Here is a 16,632-nt window from a genome sequence, read left to right on the forward strand (position 1 = left end):
AGATTTAAGAAAGTATCTTTAAGATATTTTTAAAGTGACTTGACTTGCACTAGGCTTCCACTAGCAATTTGGTAAAAACAAATTGATTTAGATTCAAGTGATTTTGTGGATGACTTGATGGCTTGGACTCGGGTTGCAAGGTAATTTAAAATAGTTTTTCTTATACAATTTGGTTTTTAGACAATTTTTACTTACTTAACCAACAATCCTAATTCGCTTTGTAGTGTAATTAAACCGGTATTGAAGAATTTTTTTTAGCCAAAGCCATCTTACAAAGATTACCCCCTTACAAAGTTTTGCATAGCCTACATAATGTACATTGTCCGATGATTTTAGTCCCGTCGTAGATTTTAGGCTACAGCATATTGGGCATTATTATTCCGTTGATCTTAATTCTATAATTCGGCTATACATATTAGCTCTCTAGAAGATTTGTAAGTACAATATATACACTGTCTTAGTACGAATTTGCTTATTTATAAGAAACGTGCTCGTTTATGGGCAGATTTTGTGGTGTTTTGTTTTTTCACAATCAGGCCACTGTGACCGTTCATATGGAAGTCCATTATAAGGTACTATAAAACCGGGGAATTTCAAAAGTTTTAACCTTACTAAGTTTACTAGAAGAATCACACTAAAGCTTTCATTCAAGATTAAGTCGTAACCTGCCACGACATCACAAAATCAGCGTTCTAGTGTAACCGCCAACTCAAAGCAGCGTTCTAGTGTGGTAACCGTCAACTCAAAGCAGCGTTCTAGTGTGGTAACCGTCAACTCAAAGCAGCGTTCTAGTGTGGTAACACTCAACTCAAAGCAGCGTGTGGTAAACTATTACGTAATATTAGACCGTCAGCTTTTTTATTTCGTATTTTAGAAGATGCCCGGTTTATGATTCTTTTTGTGTGTTCACCTTGGGCCGTGGGGTGATTTTCTCATGTTAGACTAGGAAAAACTAAGCCCTATTTTAGTAAGGTTGTTGCCGCCTAAGAAAAAAAATTAAATTTGACTCAAGCAAAAATTTATCACCTAAAAAAAGTGTTGACGTATGGTTGTTTCCCGTCGCGCTCCCGCTTAAGCCTGCGTAGTTTTCGGTATGGCCGAAGGTCGTGAGTTCGAATCTCGCTACAGGCTAGTTGTTTTTTATAGCCTGTCCTGTTCACATTGTTGGTCGACAATTTTGGTTAGTCTGAGATGGCTTTCGGTCTAGGCCAGTGGTTCTCAACCTTTTTGCACCGCGTACCACATCGAGGTTTTATGATCTTGTTGCGTACCAACAAATTGTCAAAAAACTTTACTTAAAATGTATAGATAGAATTATTAACAGGGGCGGATTAGCTTTTTAGTTATTTAGAAACAAGCGGAAATTTAGAAAACCCGGAAATTTAGAAACAAACGCGGCCCACTACTTTCGAAAAAGTTTCCCTTTTTTAACTTTGCAAGATACCGGTAGTCAAGTTTTGTGATTCTTTGTTGTTTTGCTATAATGTCATAAAGGAAATTTGCAACTATTTTCCGGAAAGATAATAATTCCTGTCATTGATGAGGCATAAAATATTTAACTATACAATCATTACGATGAATGTACAGTTTATTACAATAGAAAAAAAACTATAATTTAATTGAAAACGTACTACGTACCACCAAAAATGACTTCACGTACCACTAGTGGTACGCGTACCACAGGTTGAGAACCACTGGTCTCTATAGGCCTACCGGTACATATTATACGTAAGCCGTAAATGTTGGTCAAAAAGCAGCTTCAAAAGGGCTAGATCACAGTTGTTATACACATATGCCTTTCACTAAACAACAGTTTTTTTATTGCACAACTTTGTCTTACCAAAGGCATATATTCGCAAAAACATAAACGAAGTTCTTTATGACAAATAAATCGATGAAGTGAAAAATTACAGCGGAATTTTAAAACGCTTACGCTCACGAGTCACGGCATACGGATGTTGCGAAAACGGACAAATGACGTGTGTTGCGTAACATGCCAGCTCATGCTTGATATACCGTAGCTCACGCTTTTATCGGGGGAAACCCATAGCTTTGAATAATAAAGCTAAAAAAATATTTCATTAGAATTAGATAATAAAGTGAACATTTTTGGTCGTATGTTTTTCAAATAATGGATTGCAAGAGAAAATGGATTATGATTAAGGTATGGATTCTCTTTGCAAGATTTCGGGGGGATGAAATATCTCAGTGAAATACTTAAATTAAATACAGTGAATACTTAAATTAAATACCTGTGTTAAACACCGATTAAATGGTTTGTAGGACTGCTGGGTAATTGTTAAAACAAAGCACTTCTGGAACAAAGGTTTTGCAGGTGACAGTTTAGAAATTTTAAATCAAATGCTTTTTATTTGAAGTGTGCTTAAATCCGCCGGCGATATTTATTTTCGTCGTCGAATTTGGCCACTAGTAGGATCTATATTTTTAACCCGGGTTTACCACAACTGTACTTTGCTACAATTTTCCCAAGAAACGTATTTCCCAAAAAGCCTGTTGGTTAAACGGCTACTTTGCAAAGTAAACACGATTTTTAAGTTACAATAGTGTTGTTATTTCATAGAAATGTCAAGGTGTATCTATAAAATATAACAGTTATGTTAAGATTACAATTCGTTGTTGTTCTAAGTTTAAAATTGGAATGCAACGTAAACCTTAAATAAGTTATCGTTGCGGATAATATAAAGTTACTGTTGTTATTGGAAAATGCTTTTGGCTTAGACAAGCTTTGAATAACAGATGTCATGGTGTTAAATCTGTATCATTCCCAACAGAATACTTGTTACAAGATGTGAAGTGTTTAGTAAAACTTAGCAGTTTAATCAGAAAATGAAGCATGAAACCCAAGCAGATAATGGACTTGTATTTCGGTCGAGCCAAAAACCAATAGTTCTACAACAGGTGTGTACTTTTTTTCTACAATTGCCATAGAAAACTTCAACTGAAGTGACCTTAAATACCAATAATTTTGGAAAGTTTTGCAAATGTCAACGAGGTCTGGTGCACCAGTAATAAATTTGAAGTGACTGTGCACCTCGCTAGTAAAACGTTTGGGAAAATTGGGGTGCGGTTTTGGTTTGTTGAACAAGTGCAAGTGCACTTCAGATACTTTACACTCAAATGTGGAAAGTATGGCAAGTGCACCCGCAAGTTTTTTTCTACCTTTTAAAAGTGCACCCCCAAAAAAATCTGCACCCGAAATATGTAAAACGCTTGTGCGGCATACGTTTACAGTGTGATGTATGCAATACAGAGTGCACCGAAAATTTGAAAATGCACCAGAGGTTCACTTTTTTACCTTTGTTACACCTGTTCACCCGGATTTTTTTAGCTGTGCACCCGCAAGGTCTCGTCGAAATATGGCATACTTTCCAGACTGGTTTACACAGTAGCCAATGGTTTAACACAGTGGTTCCCAACCTGTGGTACGCGTACCACCAAGGTTGTTCAGGTGGTACACGAGTAGTTTTTCGTTTTTAAAAACCTGGATTCACAACTTTTAGATTTTGTTTATTTGTTGTTTTACAAAAAAAATCCTGAAGCCTATTCATTGTTACGTAACTATTCCCATTGTTTTGTACCATTATACGATCTTCGAAATACAGGTCATGTCCGTTGTCAATAAGGATCACAGTTGCTTTAAAAAGCCGTACAACTTTGGGTCCTAGGGGGTGCCAAGCAATTCTTAGGTAGGCGCAAGGTCTACCTTCCAGTATTTCACTTTTTATACTGATTTATTCAGTTCCACGTTGCGATAGGTATTAAATATGCTTGTATGCCGCCCTATGCATAACATAAAAATTACACGTTTAGAAAAGAAACTGAAAAAAATTCATAATTTTGCAAATTGCGAACTTCGAGGCTGCTTATGTTTAATATAGTTTTTTCGAATTTTGGGACAATATTTGCTACTTATTGATATATATATATTTCGTCAATCAAGGCATCGTTAGTATATCAAATAAAAACAAACGCAACAGTATAAGAATAAGTCAGAAACATTAAAAATTAAACAAAACAAAGTATATATCTTTTAAGATCTGTTTATTGTGTCTGACCTGAATTGCTAGCTTTGCTAGAGTATTTTGCTGTTACTGATCAGGAATTAAGTTCGACATTTATCCTGCAAGGGTCAAGGTGATTTCTATTATTTACATATTCAGTGCAACAAAGCCTATGCTAAATATTATTTTTAGCGTCGCCTACGAAATGTAACACTTCTTGGTATAAGGAATCTGACAATTGCTTTACCATTGACTGATGCTACTTCATCCAATATAAAACAAGCTGACCCACTTATTTACTTCACAATAAGTACATCTGCTGGCCAAGGATTTGAAGGTATTGTTTGCGTTATTAATCTTTTTTGTGGCTTTGAACTGTGTTTTAAAAAGACTGCTTAAATTTGCTGTGCATAAGTTTAATCACTTATATTCAGATCTTAAAGAGAAGATAAAGTTATCAGATTATTATATGTGTCGAGTGTGTATAATCTAGGGTTGGCAAGCCTGTCAATTGGCCGGTCAAATACAGCCAATTGACCGCACTTTATTTAACCGGTCAAATACTCATATTGGATTGCAATGTTGTAAATTTTTTAAGGGTTGTTTTGTGATATAAGTTTAATAATAAAATATAAAATCGTAGGGTTTACCTGATGCAAACACATGTTCTTTGGTTAATAACTAAGTGTTTGTAATAGCAAAGTAGATTTATGTTGTTTAGTTTAGAATAAATGCATGTATATGATGAATCGCGTTTGTCATAAAAGAAAACACCAGTTGGGGTATACCACAATTTCAGGCTACTTAGAAATTTAGAAGAACCAAATCCTTGGACTTCAGTGGACCCTGGTGATGATTTAGAAAATTCAGATAGTGACAAAAGTTGTGACGAGGAGTAAAAATATTTTTTTATTGATGCATTTACTTGTTGTTAAATTTCGTTAACAAACTTGTTGGCTTAACTTGGTGGTTGTAGTAATGGTACAAATTACTACAATACTGCTATAGTAGTGCTTGCAAGATGGGCATGGTTTTGCAAAAATTTTTATTGATAGTCAAGAAATAATTGTTTTTGTTTTACAAACCATTGTACTTGAGCCACTGCCAAAACGTTCATATTTTTATTTAAAGGTAAAATCAAGATTTATTTTAAACTTCAATTGCATTTTGATAATGTGTATACATTTTTGATAATGTGACCGGATTTTATTTGACCGGTCAAATGCCCAACCCTAGTATAAACACACCTTTTTAAACTTTAAAATATGTTTAAATTTGTGTTTTTGGATTTGCTTGCAGAGAATGTTTTCATGAGTGAAAAGATACACTACAGTGAGAACCCAACTTGGAGTTGTTTCAAAATTACAATGAAGCCAAATATCAAAATTTCAGGTACACACCATTATGTAAAAAATATTAAATAAAGGTTGACTTCCTTAGCAAGTTTAATACAATGACAAGAGATTTTGTATGGATTTTTGTCCCACTGCATTGTGAATCCTGGTATGATCAATATGCTGCTGTGATTACCATAGCATGCTTTGATAAAGTGAATATTGGCCCTGGGGATTTTTTCTTTATATATTCCCAATATTTAAACGTCTATTTTTGCATTGAATCTGGGGTAAATTAAACAAAATTTCAAAAGTATTTTCAAGATATGCAACATTAAAAAAAGCAAATAATATATTTTTTTTGTGGTCAGAGGAGTAAATATAGTTTTGTTACAACTGCGGTTACTGATTTCAGTTTTATATAAAAATAAATAAAGCGTAACACTTTAAATATATTTCAGCACAAGTTATAAAATTATCTTTTCAGCAAGAAAAGCCTAATAAATATATACAGATCATTTTGCAACTTATAGATAAAAAATATGCAAAGCAATTTTACTTAACTTTTATTTGGTAAACTCTGGTGTATGTTTTATTAATAATTTTGAGCAGAATTTGATGTGCGTTTATGGATTGGTCAAGGGGACCACTACCTTCCTGCGTTGCATTGGAATTTGGTTGTAACACAGCTACGATGCATTGGAGATGAGGTAAATCAAGCAATGGTCTTTACATTTGTAAAAAAAAATTATATGATTTAAAATGAAGTTTGGAAATGGAGTACTTTTTGATAATATTTATTTCTACTCTATGACCTTCTTCAGCTATTTAACTAATTTCCATGTTACATTTATTTATGTCTATGAACAGAATGGTATTTATATAATTTGTCTCTTTTTATTTAGCTGTTTAATGAAAAAGTGACTTTTCATTCCAACTCTGTGGTTATCGGCATACGTGGTATGTTTTATGCAAGCAATCATTCTGTAACCATTGCCAGTGACTTTGAACTTCAAGTGTTGGCTGACATGGGCGATGCAGCAAAGTCATACAGTGTGACTGCTTTGCACAAGTAAGACAAATATTTTCAATATGTTCAACAATAAATGTAGTGTTTGGTATGCAATGGTTAATTACTGAGTTAGTAATTTAAAGCTATCCTTTATAGAGTATAAATATTGCTGCTATACTATCCTTGGTAGACTTTATAGAGTAAAATATGTGTGTGAAGTTCTCTGTTAAGAGTTCAATGTTGAGTCATGGTTGCTAAAAACAATGTCAGTCTTGCTACCTCTGTTATGGCTTGGTGATGACCAACTAAGACAGCACTGCCATACATTCAGCTGATGTGCATTTCAGTTATGAATAAATGTTACTACAATGCCATGTATAGATCCTAATGTATGTCAAACACCATGTCTACCTCACAACCAGTTATTACTGCTTAAATGTTTTAACTATTACCTATAAATATTATACTAAGTGAAACTTGACTTTAACGTCGTCTTTCTATTTAGGCTTCTCGTTTATCGGCGGTCCATGATACAGAAGCAGCAATTAATTGCAGACCATCACAGAAGAATTGTCATATTAAACGAACAAAGAAAAGCGTCCAATCAGCTGGTATTTATTTATATTTTCATTATTATATATTTCAATATTATTTGATACAAACTCTGGCTTATATATTTGATATATGTCTCTATTTGTTATAGAGTTTTTTGTTCTTATATTGCTTCAGACGTTGTTTTTAACAGAATGTTGACCTTGAAAACATGCAAAACAAGGTTGTTCACCTTAAGGCTTTACTCAAGCGGGAAAAAGAGATTTTAGCCAGTGAAAGAGTCCAAGCAAGTAAAAGACTAGACCATTTAAATGATGCAAGTAAGTATATAAATGCTTTTTAGTTCTCCAACAGTGTTTCTTGTGATGCTGGTTGTTTTAAGTAGTACAATGAAGCAAATTATTGGCAATTTTAACAAAGTTTATTATCTTAGGTGTCAACAAACTATAGATGGTCTTAAATAGTGTTTTACCTTTTGTCCTTTTTTGAGTAATCGTGAACATCTACACGGTGTATTTTGATTTATAAATTCTGTATATATATGGCCTACCAGAACCTTTAAATAAATATTTCATTTGTTGGTCATTTTATTAAACTTAGGTAAAGTTGTATACGTGAATGGTTGTTTGCAATAAACAAATCTGTTGGGCCTTCATAAAAAATAAAGTTCTGACATAAACGACAAAAATTGCAACAGTGTAGTAAAAAGATGAATTAGTTTTGGAGGGTTGATGCTGGCAATGTTGATGTGCTTATACAGTTTGTAGTAAATAACTCTCCTTATTCACTCACCAATCAAAGATGAACATCATTTCAAATCCTACTCCACCCTAGATCAATTAAAAAGAGTTGGTTTTGTGGGCCGAAGGGGATTTATATTGATCCTATTTTCAGTTGCTAATTTCAAAATGATTTTGGTTTTGCTGTTTAGAGGCTGCACTTGATGCAAATAAAGAAGAGCTTGAAGGGGAAGTTTTGCAACATCGTGATGCCTTCAGCAACTACATTTCATCCAGGGAGTCCGTGACCCATCTTGGATCCCAGCTCGGCGTCCGGAGGAAAAACATACTGTCACAGCTTTCCGACATTTTTCCCATCGTTAAAGTTCCTATGAAGCAAAGGCAAGTTGACCGCTTAAGAGCAGAGGTGATCAAACCAGGCTCACATGCTGCATGCAGCTCTTCAGCCAGTTTTATGCGACTGTTACTTTTAAGTTTTGAAGCTGTTGCATGTGTTTTTAGGCTGTTGCATATAAATTTATGTGCCTTTTTCCTTTCTGAACTACCTTACTAAAGAAGTTTGCCTTTTTGCGGAACACCTTGAAATTTCTAATATGTCTTAGCCTGCTTTACTTGCGCACCTTTTTTATGGCTTGAAGTTTTCACCACGCCCCTTTCAAAAAAAATTACGGGATCCAACCCTGCTCAGATTTTATTCCTTTTGTCAAGTCAACGGATTTAAAACTGTGACAGTGATGGTCTTTATTTAAGAAGTCCTGTGGTGTGAATAAAAAGCCATTTGCAATCCTGTTAGTTTGCAACATTTATATCAAATTTAAGTATACTAGTGTTTGTAATTAAAAAAAGAAACAAGGTGATATTTATTTTTATGTGTAAGGTGTGGCTCTTTGCAGTTAACAGAGTAAGAAGTTTAGCTCTTGGTCTCTGACTGATTGGCCATCCCTGGCTTAGGGTGTTGGAACATATTTTTGTATTTTAGGTTTGATGTAAATATATCACCTAGTACATTGTACGAGTTTTATGGTGTGCATTGCGACAATAGAAAATTGTCATTCAAGTTATGTGGTATTAACACTGGTATAAGTTAGTTTGGCGTCAAACAATTTTTAAACTCTAAATTAGTTGCGAGTTTTTTCAGCTTTCATAAAATGTGTGTTTTGAGCATTAACTTTTTGAGAAAAAAATGTTGGCAGTTGTCACTCTGGCCATCTAAACTGAACTGCTTTCTGGTGATTACAGTCCCAACCAAGTATTTCCTGTTTTTCTTCACAGAAACGAAAACCAAATCGACGTTTTCTCCATCTGCGGTGCTATCCTGCCCGACGCTGAGCATTTACACAGTAAGCCTGCCACTTGTTTGTGTTACCACGTGCAAACTGGCCTCCATAGTCTATTGTTTTAGGCCGTATACCAGTCACAGGAAAACAGGCAGTAATATGATTGCTCTTCCAGACTGTTTCCCTCTTTGATTAAACTAGTGTCAACTGTAACTCAACCGTCGTTATCAGACTTAGTGTGTGGCGATTTAAACGGTTTGTTGCAAACAGCCATATTAGGGCTAGCATTGTCAGTGCATACGAACTTCACAGCTTATAGTGCCGCAACATTTAACATTTCAAAACAGTGAGAAGCAAGACAAAAATCAATTTCAACTCGATTAAGCCACGTGAAACGAGACCGACGTTGTAAATAAAACATGTGCTTTGACTTTAGATAGAAATTGATAACCAACTGATTACATCCGAACAAACAAACAAAAAACAGACCTAACTTAACCTTTTTTTTTGGTATAACGTACACGATATGAATAGTTAAACCCACATCAAAACGTTTCGGACATTACTAAAATAATAAGTTATAATACAGGTCAAACTTGAAATACTTTTCGGTACAATGGCTAAAATATACCAGTGCAAAACAGGGCGGTTCACTATTTAGCTAATGCCAAGGCATAATAGTTTGATTCAACCATTGAGATAAGAATAGTTTCCATTGTAAGGACATAAATGGAAAACATATGAACAAAATGGGTTAAATGGTACAATAGCAACAAACGAATTGGAACTATGCATATGTATCATTCATGATATAAATACCGCATGCTGCTCTCCGTATTTAGTGGTTCATTTAGCTGGAGAGTGGTATCCGACTTTATAGAAAGGCGATACCACATTCCTAAAGTAAGTATTTGCTTTATCATAGCCTCGTATTAACCGGGTGTACCCACACTCGATAATACCCATCATTTCTGACCACGTTTATACAGATCTCTGTATTGTGGCCAAATGGCCTCAAACCACGGACTACTTCTCGTCTGAATTGGTATTAAGTCATTACATACACCATAAAAACCAAAAATCCAACATTTCTATACATATTTTTGTAAAAAACGACCTTAATGCCTGTAACGATTAGAAACTCAATTTCGCTATATGAGTGAGGTTTGGACATATTTCGGTCGCATTAACTGATGATGACACAAGTACGTATCAAAACGTCTTTATCAAGATGATGTCACTTTACTCGACCTTTTCGGCTTTCGGATTCATTTTAATTATCGAAACCATACCTTTATTTATTTTGTAAATTTGTTTTTCCGCTTTGCCAGGCAAAGAAGACACCCAGACATCGGTGGCGCTCAACTTCACCGCGCAACTTCTCACCATGGTGTCGCAGTTTCTGCTCGTGCCCCTGCGCTACCCCATCACCCACAAGGGGGCCAACCTCTTGATCCTGGACCACGTCACCGACAAGCTCAGCGATAAAGAGCGCATGTGAGTTTTCATCGTAGTAAGGGGGGCAGTGGTGTGCGATTTTGCTGCCATGTTGCGCCTTTTGTTTTAGAGATTTTATTTTTAAGGACATTTTTGCAATCAGACATCGCGAAACTAGAAATTTAACTGAACTCACTTTTTATACACCGTTCTTTCACGCTTTTGCTTAGAATCTTATTCGACAAAGCGGCACCGTCAGTACTTATGGTAATGGAGATTATAGGGAAAATTATATACGAACTGGAAAATGATATACGAACAAAACAAATTAAAGCACAAGCACGCCTATAGGCCTAAACTTCTCCCTAACATCAAGCGCCTATGCCTTCATAACGAACGTGCGTATTTTTTTGCCAAAGGTTTCCGCTGTTCGTGAAAGGAAACAAGGACCGCTTCCTTTTTGAGTACGGCGTCTTTCTGTTCAACAAGGACATCGCCCAGCTGCGCTACTACTTTGGCATGGGAACGTCCGATCTGCGCCTCACCCTCAGAAACATACACTCGTTGCTCGTCGAACGGCTCGGCGCCAAAGTCATGTAAGAAATATTTGGTGTTTTTTTTTTTCCTATTCGCCCGTTTGGGTGGCTTTTGTTTTATTTTATTTTGTTGTTGAATTTTGGCGAATGTAGCCTGACTCGCACACTTTTATAAATCTTTTTTGTTCAATATTATTTAAATTGACGTCATATTTTATATCTCTTAATCTTTGTTCCCGTAATGTTCGTCTGTTTTAAGACTTGGTGATAAAGTTTAACATTTTGAATCGTCATGAAGTGTCATATTATAAAGCCAGTGTCAAACGTTTTAATTGTTTTCCTCACCGACCCCCGGTTTATCCGCAGCTGCGGTTGATATATATATATTTTTTTTTTTCGGTTTATCCGCAGCTGCGGTTGATATAAGGGTTTAGATACGTTGCTTTTTGAATTTCGACGAATCCTATTTTCTTACGTTTAGTGGAACTTACGAGCTGCAAGAAGGTTAACTTAAAACGCGATTATTTTTAGGTTCCACTCCAACCCGATTATGATCAACAAGACGCGCCAGAGCCGCCTCAGTTCGGTCGATTCCGGAGTCGGAAGTAAGTTTTGAAACATGAGAAACTAGCAGAGCGCATTGATATACCGTTTGAGACGCGCTGACACGCGAAGAAGAAATTTACGTGTATTTGTGTGCTTGCGCTCAACACGAACCCACTTTCGTAGTTGCGAAATGCTGAACGGGTTAAGAAAAATTTGTATGTGACGTTTCCTTAAATTTAATACAACATTACACGCGAATTATCCATTTTCTCCCACCCTCGCGACTCGATCTGCCATCCACTTTATCTATTAACAACAGTTACAAGATCAGATCTTTGTCGCACAGGGTAAAATCTGCTTTTCACCAAGGAAAAGACATGTTTATTTAAAGTTTTTTTTCCGGTAACCTATGACAAATAAAAAATAGGACTATTCTGCAAACTTAGATTTTTGAGGACTGCCATTTGCATCTGGACGCTTGTTTCTCAAGTCCATTCTTCAAGAAGCATCGGTGGTACCTTAATCGCACTAAGCCTATTTCATTTCCGTGCGCTCTAGAGCAGTGATTCTCAACCTTTTATGGTTAACGGTGCCCCTAGAAAATAATAAATAGATTTTTGGCACCCCGACTGGAATTTTGTTGAGTATTTTACTGAAATGTCCCTACAAATGGATCTGGAACAACTCAATCAACTTAAACCTGGAGGAAAATGCCATTTGATATAAAGGTCTCTAATCGTACACATATAGTTGTATTAAAAAGCTTACCAATTGAGCAAAATCCGACACATGCCTAGCGGTACCCTTGAGCATTAGAAATGGCACACCAGGGCGCCGCGTCACCCCGGTTGAGAACCACAACTCTTGACTTGACTAACGCATTTCCTTGAACCCTTTCCGTTTATTGAAGGCGAGAGCAGACCACGCGTCCCGCTTTTAGTTCTGCCATCCAAAACCTCCGAGGCCTCGCTTTACCGATCCGACGCCGCCTCGTCGTTTTCCTCGCTTCAAAGCCACGACTCGGTGATGACGAAAGCCGGAAAGATGACGTCATCCACCGATAGCTCGCCCAGCAAGGCGATTCAGGTACGACAACCCGGCCAGGGGGGTTCTATTTTAAATTTGCGTACTTTTTTTTCTTTTTTATTGCATATTCAAACTTACTTCGAATATTTCACTGTCTATTATAAAAAAGGAAAATAAAGGCGGAAAATGACTTTAAAAGTATCAAATTAATAGGTTTCAAAAAAGCCTGTACTTCATTACCTTTAATCTATCCTGTGTGGAAATAGTTTATTACCTTAGGCTTAGGAGTTAGGACGTTCTACTTCTCTAACCCAATCCATACGTTTTTTTTTGGACAATTTAGGACGGTGTTTCGCCCTAATCCATGGTAGATATTACTGCGCATTTGGTTTAATTACAACGTGGGTCTCTATGTGTTTGTCTACCTTAAAGATAGTCGTGTTCAATTCTTGTAACTGTCCATGTTGGGTTAATTTTGCTACAGCACACTAACGATGGTCTGTGCAAATCCATTGTAGATATATTATTAACCCTAATCCATTGTAGATATTACTGCGCATTTGGTTTAATTACAACGTGGGTCTCTATGTGTTTGTCTACCTTAAAGATAGTCGTGTTCAATTCTTGTAACTATCCATGTTGGATTAATTTTGCTACAGCACACTAACGATGGTCTGTGCAAACCAAAACGTTTGAATGGATGTGTCTGCCATACCGACGATTTTTGCTTTTACAATTGCCGTAAAATCGGCGAAAACTCGACACTTAACACCTAATATTTTGACAAACCTCTATTTTGGTATTGTATACCTCACTTAGAATATTTTTTTTTGCAATCTGTATACTTGCGTTCGCTCAATTCAGAGAAGGGAATTTGTTTGCGTCTTTGCAGAGGGTCGGTTATCGCAACACCGAACTGACATCACTTAGGGGCGAATTGTTCGGCACCAAGACGGCGCCGGTTCGCGACCACTCCCCGAGCGCACTGGAGCGGAACCAGAACAGCGAAAGAAAGGAAAAGCCCCCGGATCTTAGTATCCCGAATAACAACAGCTCGGTTGGTGGTAGTTTTATCCATTAGCAGTGTAGCGCTGTACTGATGGTTTGTACTGTAATGCCTGTGTATTTTGGGCTGGCGTTGAAAATTGAGACTAATAAACTTAGGGTTTTTTGATTAAAAAATGGGTTTACCGTTGTAAATAGAAACGAATGATGTTCGTTTTTTTTTAATTTAAACTTTGGTAACCGTTGTATATTGGGACGGAATATATCAGATTGATTGTTTATAAAAACTCTGGTTAACTGTTGTAATTTTAGACGAAATGATAGTTTTGATATTGAAAATTTTGTTTAATAGTTGAAAGTTGCGAGTCGTGCATTTGATATTAGTATAAAACAGTAGCGATTGTTTTGCAACGCAGCAGGTGGAAAATCCATTGTTATTGACTTTGTACGTTCGTAACTTTTCTTACAGACGAGCTTAAACCACCTGGACTCCATCGAATCCGTGTCGCCCACTCTTAACCCGCCCCGCACGCATCTCACCGGATTGGAGGAAATCGGCCAATCACACGCCCCCAAATCTGACTCGAGGTCATCCAAGGTCAAATTGGCCTCGGCCCGTGCCGAACTTTTGGGCAAGAAAACCACTCGATGGGGCTCGAGATCAAGTTCAAAGTTGTCTTCCGAAAGGTCGAACTCAACCGTCAGCACCGACTCGATGCGGTATAAATCCGACAGCGTGACGTCACGCAATCGTACGTCATCAAGTTTCTCGGAGGACGGTGACGACAGCGCGCCGGGGAAGTCCCGTAACAAGGAGGACCTGCCCTATATGAGTGCTATCGGCAATTCGCATTCAAACGGCGTCAGTAAACAAAAAGACGCGTTCCGATTGGACGACAAGATAAATGACGCGCACGTTAACGACCAATCAGTGGACGAACTCGACCTGTGTTGATTTTTAAATTATAATTTCATGTTTTTGCTTCTAACAATTCCCAGTGCAATGTGATCGGTCTCTCTCACTCTTGGTGACCTTTTTTTTAGAACTGTGTTACTATTTATTTTTGTTCTTTTTTATGATTATATCCGGAAACTGTATCTGTAACTTAGGGACCGAAAAGTATTATGTACTTAATACTTATATATTCAAACTTGAGTACCTTTTCGACGTTTGTACAACTTTGTGCATAACGCACAAATACTATAGCGTAAAATTCATTGTTAAGATATCAAACTAACCATATAACTTTTGTTTTAAGTTTTCTAAGACCTGAGTCGTAACTTGTTGGTTTTACCTCCGTATAATGCGTTACAGTCCTAACAAATTAGGCCGTAACACACTATATTTTATATATTGCATGCAAATTTAGAATCATTCCACCTTATAACTACAACAGTATGATATGATTAAAAGTTCGCTAACGATTGTCTTCAATTCATGTTTTTAATATGCGTGATTATTTGATTGTTGGTTGTTTTATATCTGATAAACTACTACATCTATTTTTTCGGCTTTTTTCATGTGCAATCTCTAGGCAAACGTGATTGATCATAATAATAAAATTGAAAAGCCTTGCCAGCCAATGTAATTGAGGTGGAAGTTGCACAAAAACGTAGAATATAGACACGAACGACCATAGGGATGTTCAAAGAAGAATATCGGATACTTAGATTCGAACCTGAATCGGATTCGGATCCAATATTGTCGTTTGTAACGGGTAATTGGAAATACTTTACTTCATTCGTTGTATAGCGGATGGTTGAGTTTAAATTGTACTTGTACACTGTTGGCAAGTTTGGATTAAAGCCTATAGTGCTGACGAAATAATTCCTGTCCTTCCTTTAAATCTAGCCATGTAGTGCGGTGAAAGCGTTTCTTGGTAATCAAATTACTTACCGATTACCTCGTCTTATAAGTGTCAATCATGTGTTATTGAACGCGCAGCTAATGTGTCGTGCCAGAGGTACAGATATTTCAGCATAAAAGTAGCATTTCATCGAAAAACGCGGAAAGTACAGTACGGGGTTTACTCCGGTCAACTTTAGGCCAATATTCAGCGAGGTTATGCGCAGCGTAATTGTCAAGTAATAGTAACGCATTACTGGTAATTGGAACTTTGTAGAGAACTTTAAAAACTTTGTATTCTTTGCAGCATGTAAAACAAGGTTTATTGTGTTGCATTGCACTTAATATTTAGCCCCCCCCCAAAAAAAAAAAAAGTTTGGGCAACAACCTGGTCTTTATAATGTTTCATATTTTTTAAATTTTCAAATAGAACATAGACAGGCGCGGATATAGCATTTTTCAGCGTTGTGATGACTTAAGTTAATGACTTGACTTGAGTGCACAATTATTTATAAAATTGCGTTATTTATCCCAATCTTTGCACATAAAAGAATTTGCTTGTAATATGCTGCTTTTATGTTATTTTTTACTTGAGTTGCTCATAATAATCGGAGGAGTTTGCCGGTTTTTGAAGTTGACTTGCTCAAAAGATGACTTGACTGGGACTTGACTTGGGCAACCGATGACTTGGACTGGGACTTGACTTGGACTTAAGTTATTTTACAAATGACTTGACTGGGACTTATGTTATTTCAAAATGTCTTGTTTACAACACTGAAATTTCTGTTAGGGGCAGGGCACTTTTTTCGGAAATAACGTCACAAAGTAACGTTAAAACGTGACATCACTGAAAATATGCTAGGATTCGATATTCTGGATTCGTTATTCTAGATTGGAAACCCATTACTATAGAATGCCTTGGGATTTAAATTTAAACAACCCTAATCGCGTCTACACGTTTTGATATCTAAAGGTGACAGGGAGTTATATTTTTAATTTAGGGCCGTATCTACCACCGGTTCAGGGGACCCAGAGGCAGGGGGTTCGGAATTGTGAGATTCTTTGTAAATTCTTGAATTTAAAAACTAAGGTAAACTCGTATGTTTTCTTTTAGAATCTATGTCCTGTATAATTTGTATTCTTCCCATCCACAAAACTAAAATAGAGTGGATATTCGGGAATCTGCCTATGGATGTATGACTTGTCTACCCACAAAACGTAGGTGGGAATATTCAAGTCTATGCTATTTTGATTTACAGTCTGCTGTCTAGTAGGATCCGAATTTAGCACTGCACAACA

General features: G+C 36.6%; 1 protein-coding gene across 2 annotated transcripts; it reads left to right on the plus strand.

Annotated features, from left to right (window-relative positions):
- Positions 1 to 2,802: 2,802 nt before the first annotated feature.
- LOC146145367 (UV radiation resistance-associated gene protein-like) lies at positions 2,803 to 15,060 on the plus strand. Of its 2 annotated transcripts, none has more exons than XR_014498707.1 (15): positions 2,803 to 2,919; positions 4,215 to 4,359; positions 5,322 to 5,414; positions 5,969 to 6,066; positions 6,262 to 6,428; positions 6,874 to 6,979; positions 7,114 to 7,240; positions 7,852 to 8,041; positions 8,933 to 9,000; positions 10,269 to 10,434; positions 10,794 to 10,970; positions 11,442 to 11,515; positions 12,367 to 12,542; positions 13,347 to 13,539; positions 13,957 to 14,098. XR_014498707.1 is itself a non-coding variant. In XM_083389925.1 (15 exons), the coding sequence occupies exons 1-15, from the start codon at positions 2,848 to 2,850 to the stop codon at positions 14,440 to 14,442; spliced, it is 2,310 nt and encodes a 769-aa protein (XP_083246051.1). In that variant the 5' UTR covers positions 2,803 to 2,847; the 3' UTR covers positions 14,443 to 15,060. The 2 variants fall into 2 exon arrangements, 1 of the variants encoding a protein (XP_083246051.1); XM_083389925.1 differs by having other exon boundaries at positions 13,375 to 13,539; positions 13,957 to 15,060.
- The last annotated feature ends 1,572 nt before the right edge of the window (positions 15,061 to 16,632 follow it).

Source organism: Ascidiella aspersa, chromosome 5, assembly GCF_963924565.1.
Source record: "Ascidiella aspersa chromosome 5, kaAscAspe10.2, whole genome shotgun sequence".
Classification (NCBI taxonomy): Eukaryota; Metazoa; Chordata; class Ascidiacea; order Phlebobranchia; family Ascidiidae; genus Ascidiella; species Ascidiella aspersa.

Coding starts and splice junctions, on each gene's coding strand:
- LOC146145367 (XM_083389925.1), top strand. CDS start 2,848: ATGAAGCATGAAACCCAAGCAGATAATGGACTTGTATTTCGGTCGAGC. Junction 6,980..7,113: donor GAAAAGCGTCCAATCAGCTG/GTATTTATTTAT, acceptor TGTTTTTAACAG/AATGTTGACCTTGAAAACAT. Junction 7,241..7,851: donor AGACCATTTAAATGATGCAA/GTAAGTATATAA, acceptor TTTGCTGTTTAG/AGGCTGCACTTGATGCAAAT.